The sequence below is a fragment of the Salarias fasciatus genome, chromosome 19 (genome assembly GCF_902148845.1).
Source record: "Salarias fasciatus chromosome 19, fSalaFa1.1, whole genome shotgun sequence".
Classification (NCBI taxonomy): domain Eukaryota; kingdom Metazoa; phylum Chordata; class Actinopteri; order Blenniiformes; family Blenniidae; genus Salarias; species Salarias fasciatus.
Window position 1 is genome coordinate 21,981,585 of NC_043763.1, and position 8,109 is coordinate 21,989,693.

At 41.7% G+C, this 8,109-nt stretch overlaps 2 gene segments (V, D, J or C); both read left to right on the forward strand.

The window, feature by feature from the left end:
- Positions 1-6,386: 6,386 nt before the first annotated feature.
- On the forward strand, positions 6,387-6,828 carry LOC115407169 (immunoglobulin kappa variable 1-39-like). The segment is given in 2 exon segments: positions 6,387-6,430; positions 6,506-6,828. Coding segments are annotated over 2 exon segments (357 nt in total).
- Positions 6,829-6,946: 118 nt separating this feature from the next.
- LOC115406815 (immunoglobulin kappa variable 1-8-like) lies at positions 6,947-7,481 on the forward strand. The segment is given in 2 exon segments: positions 6,947-7,056; positions 7,136-7,481. Coding segments are annotated over 2 exon segments (357 nt in total).
- The last annotated feature ends 628 nt before the right edge of the window (positions 7,482-8,109 follow it).

The window sequence follows — 8,109 nt, forward strand, 5'->3', positions numbered from 1 at the left end:
CACACACACACACACACACACACACACACACACACACACACACACACACACACACACACACACACACACAGAATGAAATAAAATAAAGCATTTAATTTCAAAGCACCTTTCAAGACTCTTAAGAACGCTGTACAAAGATGAAAACAACAAGAAAATAGAAACAAAAACAGAATTAAAAAGTTACAAGATCAAGTGCATCGTGGTCGAAAGGCAGATTTAAACACGTGTTTTGAGTCTGGACTTGAAGAGGGGCAGAGAGTCAATATTTCGGATGTCAGGTGGGAGCAAGTTCCAAAGTTGGGGAGCGGAGCAACGGGAAGCTCTGTTCTATTTGGTGCCGAGACAGACGGAGGGGACAGAAAGGTGAAGAGAGGACGAAGACTATCGGGAGCGAGAAGGGGTAGTGAGATTAGACAGAAAGGGGGGGAGGTTGTCGATGGCTTTGAAGGTATACAGGAGAATTTTTTATCAAATTTTTTATATGAAAAAAAGAACTTTAGCAACTTTCACAATCCAGGGATGAAGCTCCGTGTATGGAGCTTTTGCCGCTGAACGGGTGATCCCTCCATGAGGAGGACAACTTGTTGAGCAGCTCGGGGAAGACAGGGAGCAGCTGCTTAGCTGTCCTCGCAGCCTGTGGGAATTTCATCCCTTCATAACGGGACCTGGTGGTCTCCGTTACTACTTCAGGCCAGGGGATGTTCAGCCGGGATGCAGCACGTTTGCACACGGCCTGCATGTCCATGCTGACAGCGGAGGGAGCGGGCGCGCTACCCTCCTCATCCCCGAGGACAGCCTCAGCGCCTGGCGTGGCGGGCTGAGCGACAAGCTGAGCGGAGGGAATGAGGACATTGTCCTCACTCTCCTCCTCGGATATGAGGAGCTCCGAGATTATCTCGTAGTCATCCTCATAATCCAGCTCCAAAACGTCTTCCGCGAGTGGAGTCGGGGCGGCTAGGTCCAGCTGGGAGGCCCAGCTGCCGCGAGCGCGGGCCGACAAAAGCATCTTCACCTTCCTTCTCCCCGCTGGTGACAGGCGTGTCACCCACAGGAATGAAGGGGTCCTGACCGGACGAGCTAGCTTGGCGTGCTTGGTGTCGTCGGAGACACTTTTAACAGTGAAGCTATGAAGTGAAGCAATGCTCGCATGAACCTGGGGCCTCGATAGCCTGCCGGGCGTGTTGCAGCCCGGGGCAAAATGAGCAGACCTGGTGTGAGTCGCGGCTTGATATCTTATTGCCGCAGGCGCAAAGCTGGGCATGGGCGTCTATTGTAGTTAGCTAGAAGCTAACCTGAAGCGCCAGGAAATTAGCTGGTGTGCTAATTCAGCGGGACGGTGTGAGCTGGTGTGCTAAACCGCGTCAACCTTCCTGTGGTGTGGTCAGGCAGTGGACTCTCCAGGCTATGGTGAAGGCTGGAGGGTCGCGAAGTATGGCAGCTAGCGCTCGGCGATGGAGCAGAAATAGCTCCGTCTGTGAACAGTTAAGCTAGCTGTCACTGAGGATAGAGATGTGCTACACGACGCGAGAAGAGGTGCCTGAGTGGCTGCGTGGATAACGCAGGCTACTTAAAGGGTAGGTGGCTCCACCCTCGGTGGGCGTCGCGATCAGCAGCCTATCAGGATTGGCGTAATGAGATAAATGCTTCTGAGGCATACAATGGGGGCGTATCCCATAGTGAGACATCGAAACGAATGCTATGAATGAGAACATAGATTACACATGTCATTCACAATGTTGTGCTTGTGTCACCACGTCTTTAATTCTAAATCTAAATGAGATGTTAAGAGAAAGATCTCCATTAAATGAATAGACAACATTTAAAATTAGAGAAAATTGATTCAAATGTTCCATCTTTTCTGTCATTGAGATATTTCCTATCCTGTATATAAATATCCAAACTTACTATCATAATGAAAACAATCAAAATTAAAAATTATACAGCTCGGAATAAAAATGGACAATGAGTTATAACATGTTTGTCAACACATATCTGACTACTGTGATCAACAGCTTATATTGTGAAGATAATGGTGGCGATGGTAATATTGTACATATATTTGTTTCCAGAGCACTTCATAGTATCTGGTGTTAATCCCAGATATAAAATCTCAAACCTGGAAGAGATCACCATTCTCAAGATATTCTCCAAGGTCATTTTAATTTCTCTCCAACAGTTTAAGATAGCTGGGCAATCCCAAAACACATTGAAATACATTTCTGTACACAGGATCTCCAGCAGGATGAATTCCCTCCAGCCGACAATCTTTGAGCTGGGACCCTGAAAAACCTCACTATATTTTTTCCATCCAAACTCTCTCCAACACAGGGCTGATGAACTTTTCCACTGTTGTAAAAGGATTTTTTTAAATCTCTTTTATATCTCTTCATGAATCACAATGTTACTCTTTCTCCCATTTTCCCTTTATATATGTACTCCCTTCCCCTTTTAACTCCTGGAGTGCCTTATATATCTTTGAAATATTTCCACGGCCTAAATCTGATCTGTTGCCCCGGGTTCAATAACCCAGAATTAAATTGTTCAGATTCTTTCTTTCTTCATTTATTATGGTAATGTCTAAGTTGTAAGAATCTACAGAAGTCTTGGCTGGTTAAAGGAATACTCCGAAGATTTTGGACCCACGCCCTTTCCCTATCATTGACAAAGTGAGCTAAGCTCATAAATACCTTTTTTGTGTCTGTGCGTCCAGTGGCTGGATCCAAGCTGTTAGCATCATAGTTAGCTTAACTCAATTGCTGGAGGTGAATAGGAGACAGAGCCGGACTGACGAAAGTGGATAAAATACTTCTTACAGTGGTCCAGGGGATGGCATATTAGCACGTGAAGAAAATTCGAATGGTTATAAAACATTTTAAAAGACGTGTTTTCTTTTCAATCCGTTAAAATAACGTTTTGATACACACGGATCTGCACAAGCATAGTGCTCCGCGGAAGGATATACCAGCGCACAGCAGCTGAGTCTATGGCTTCGACTGCTGTGCTCTGGTATATCCTTCCACGGAGCACTGCGCATGGCAAAGTAAAAAAAACAAAAAAAAAAACACACAAAAAAAAAACGACCCCCGACCATTTCCATTTTTATGGCAGAATAGCTGCCAATGATGTCATTTTCATGTTGGGGCACTAGTGGGAGCTGTTGTTGTTATCAAATTATACACAAGTGCATGGAAAGCACAAAAAACTATTTGTGTCTCTGTAAATTGTTTTCCTATATGTGTCTATACTGTTTGATTTCAGGACTTGCCTCTTTTATTTATATTGGTAAATGTATCTATTTGGAGAATAGTCCATGTTTTTATTCTGCATCCATGTGTAGTCTTCTTACATTTGTGTTTTTGTCGTGGACTGTTGTCTACTCACAACTCCTGCTCACGTCTCATCTGATGACTTGTCAAATCTTGTTGCATTTTTAATCTGGGCTCTATTTGTTGTTTGCTTACATCTCTTGTCTCCACTTGAAGTCGTTTCCATTCATATCCTTGTCTGTACTTGGCGACTCGTTTCATTTGCTGCCGTGTCTCAACTTGTACTCGGCGAGTTGGCAGTCCTGTTTTTCATCTTTTCTCACTTTTGTTCTATTCAGTCTTATATCTTCAGTTTTTTGTCATCAGTTAGTTGCAGGTGTAGAGCCAGTGTCACCCTGCAGAGGGGGCAGGACTGAGAGCCTATTGGTAATTTCACTTGTTAGCAATTCACATGACAGATCTCATCTGCTTAAAGGGGACTTAATGAACTGCTTTAGTTTCCAAAATGAAAAGAAAGTCTCACTTTGGACCATCAAAATATGGAATAAAATCACAGATCAACAAAGAGAATCAATTTGATTCCTAAACAGGCAGATATTGCATAAAACAAAATAAATCCAACATCAGACACTGTGCAGTGACAGCCTGTAATGACACAGCTGATCAATTAGTAGCGTTAACAATAAGAAACGGAGACAGAAGGGCAAAATGGAGAGAGAGTGGTGTACGATTAGATGAATAGCACAATTTGCGCTATTTCAGCACCATGGACAGCGCCATGGATTTATCATGAAACAACCACCTGCTGATAATCAAAGCACTACAAATGTCGATAGGCCATTTCAGCACCATGGTCAGTGCCATGGACTTCACCAATAATGTACTCAAACCTGGGTCAGATAAAGGTCAAAAAGTAAAACAGACTAAACCAACGGGGTGGGAAAGGAAGGTCAATGACTTTCAGGGATGATAGATGCCATCCAGTCTCAATATCCTGCATAATCAAGTCACACATGATCAACCCCGACAGAAATAATAAGTGTACAAGTTACATTTGTTGGCTGTCATAATGCAGTAACCAAGCAGACACGGGGTCCACAACACAGACAGCAATGATAACAACACTATTTAAGAGAAATGCCAGACAGCCAGCAACGATGAAAATCTGAGCCAATGTTGTCACAAATATTGAATATGGAACAATCTACTGATGATGTTTTTATCCAGCAGTAGGTAGTTTGAAACTGATCCTTAATAAATGCCAACAACAATGTATCTGTGACGGATACATGCATTTAACCTACAGACCATAAACACACACACTCAGGGGCGCTCATAAAGCTTCACTCTTATAGGGACACTGGGCGGGGAAATCACCACCCGACCAGCTATTGTGAATTTCTGGACCAATTATCTATATTTTATGTTATTCAAGTGTTTAATATGAACTTGGGGGATGTCCTGTACTCATGAGGTGCTGATTGTTTTTGGCACAGACTTACTTTCTTTTTATCTGAGGGCCATAATTATGCCTTTTGTGAATGTATTTTCTTTGCAACTCCCAGCAGCAGGGGCTTTTGCCAGAATGGCTGTTTTATAAAACAGCCGTTCTGGCTGCTGAAAGACAGAGTTCAACAGAGCTGGACAGAGCACAACAGGCTTGGCAGTGTTTGATGAAAGTGCAAACATTGCAAAGATTTTGTTGATTGACTGTGACTAAGTAGCAATGGGAGAGCTCATAAGAGACCAAAGCCTTCTGTAAATTTTGTAAATACTTTCTTTTTGTGCATATTATTTTCAAACTTGCAAGTATTTTTCGCCACTGGAGTTTGTGGAGCAGTGAAAAACACCTTACACGGTCATCTTCCACTGTGTCATATTTGTTGATAAGTTTTCTGGAAAGAACCCCATCACAGTATCCAATCCAGCAAAAAATTCCACTGCAGCCAACATGAAATATCCAGAGTACAAAAAGTCAAATTCACAAAAAACACTCCAACAGTTTGAACACACTGATCTCCAAAGTATTTATAAACCACACACAGTAATGTGGCCTCATGTCTTATTGCACCATTGCACCATCTTCCTCTCCTTCATCCTCAAAAACCTGCATTCTGCCTCTTGCTCAGTTACATTCGTATCCTTTTCTCTGCTTGTAGTTTTGTTGGAGTCTCATCACAGCCATCTCTCATAAATATCCCAAAATTCTGGTTTCGTTGTGACATTAGTATTATGTTGGATTGTAGTCTCGTCAAATTGTAATTTTGTCTTGATATCAGTCTGATTTGTTTGCAGTGTACTTCCAGTTGAAATCTGGTTTGATTTTATGGTGGTCTGTTTCAAGTTTGATTGGATGTTTTTTTTTTAACCTCATAAAGGTCTTTGAGACATCATGGGGAGAGTTTGTAACCAGACGCAGTTGCAGGATGTGAATGCACTCAGCTTTAATGGGAGGTTGTATGATTGGTCCATACTGGAGCCTGTTGACTTGGTGCAACTGTCACAACAAAAAGCTTTGTTTCTTTCTTTACATTGCTTGTACCAGTAGGTGGCACTGAAACTTCAGAAATCCTCCTCAAGTGAGCATCAGCTTCAGTGAACTCAACCCCTCATAAGTCATTTATTCAAATACTTCAGTAAAACAAATCAAGCTTAAGTGTAACAGGGGACTTTTATACACTTTGTCAAGAGAGTTTCATCAATAACAAATAATTAGAAAAATCAGCCATCATTTATGCAATATGGTGAAAACAAAATTCCATAACCACACAATTTTTTACATTTTTTTTAACCTTGAAATGTTTCTGAGTAAAATACATAAGATAGAGGGAAAACCTTCAGAGACTATATGAAAAAAGTTTGTATTTCAACTTCCACAAAATGAATGATGCAGATTTATTTGACCCCAGTTGAATTTAATACATTTTAATAACTTTCATAATTTTCAACAGTTTAATAGTTCTGATGGCTCCACTTTAACATGGCTGCTATTGACTTCATTCTTTTAGTTTGGGAGATGTGAGGAAATAAAGACCAAATATGTTGGCCTGATGAATTGTTGAGGAGGAGGAAGGTGACGGAGGAGGATATAATGAAGAGTCACTCTGCGTTCTGTGTGCAGGAAGTCAACATGTTAGCCTCGTTTGCTCTCATCTGGCTCTTTGGTAATCAACTTTAGAATCCAGGAAGACTCTTTAACAATCATTTCTACCACGTTAACTCGTCTTCCTTCATTCTAGGTGTTTGTGTCGGAGTTGAAGTCACTCAAACTCCTCTGGAAGTCCTCAGAGAGCCTGGAGAAGACGTCCAGCTGGTCTGCAGCCATGGAAAAACGGACTACACCAACATGCAGTGGTACCAGAAATCCCCTGGAGATGCAGCCCTGAAGCGCATCGGACATGTGAATTATGGCAGCAAACAATACGAGGAGTCATTTGAAAAACATTTTAATTTCACTGGCGACCTCAGTGGTGATAAACCAAAGAATATTTCTCTGTTCATTGTCGACCTGAAGCTCCAACACACTGCAGTGTATTACTGTGCAGCCAGCTATGCACACTGACAAGAAAGCCCTGATTCTCAATACAAAAACTGATCAGAGAGCTTGAACACGCCCTCCCAGCTCCTCATGTGATGCAGTTATCTGCCAACATGAACAGCGTCACTTCACTTCCTTTTCAAACCTCAGTAAACTGAGTAGAGCTTTCAGTCAGACTCAAGCAAATCAATCCACCGGTCAATTCTCAGAACTTCAACATGATTCATTTCATCCTTCTTTGCTGCCTGTCAGGTAACATGCTCACTCACACTTGGTTTCTCTGAAATGATGGTCCCTCATGACTTGATTTGTGTTTCCTTTCTCCGTCCAGGTGTTTGCTGGAGTGTGAAAGTCGACCAGTCTCCTTCTGATTTCATCATAAAACCTGGCAACAAGGTTCAGATGTTCTGCAGCCACGAGAAAAGAGACTACAGGGTGATTCTCTGGTACCAGCGCACACCCAAAGACACAGCCATGAAACTCATCGGATATTTACACTTTGCAGCTCCCACCATGGAGAAGGGATATGATGAGAGTTTCACTATTGCTGGAGATTTGACAGGAGATGAAAAAAAGAATGGCTCTCTAAGTATTCAAGTCAAAGGAGTGGAAGACACTGCGGTGTATTACTGTGCAGCCAGAGAAGCACACTGACAGAAACTCCCATCTGAACTTCACAAAAACCTCTCATGTTGTTCTGTCATCAGTGGTTTTGATCAGAGGAGCCGTGAAGCACCTGAGCTTGTGGTTTTGAAACAGAAACAATGTTTCTATTTCAGTTACGGGAAAAGCTTTTCAATGAGAGACTCAATAATGAGGAAGAAACAATCCTGACTACTTTATAGAATCAACCTATTGTCTTTGCTGCTGCTCGATTTTATTTCAGAGTTGGGATGACCAATGTGCAAAATTCTTCACAACTGTAGATCAACAGCTGGAAAGCCCTGCAATCAGCTTGCACTGAGAAATGTATGGTGCGTTCACTTTAAGTTTAATGTGTTCTTTTTATAGAAGTACAAAGTCTTATTTTGAATATTAGACTCAAACAAGAATTCATAAGTATTGAAAAATTTGATGAAGTTTCAGCAAAAAAAAATTTACTAAAAGGGAACTTTGGGAGCTTGTGTTTGAAAAAGCATCTGATTCATGACTGTATTTGTTCGTTGCTTCTGTTTAAACAGTGTTAATTAAGTTAGATGTTTAAGGTTACTTTGATAAGATTACTTGGCTCTTTATTGGCACATTATAATTAGTTCTCATATTACTTTTAATGCAACCTCCATGAAAGACTTTAAAAATATTATT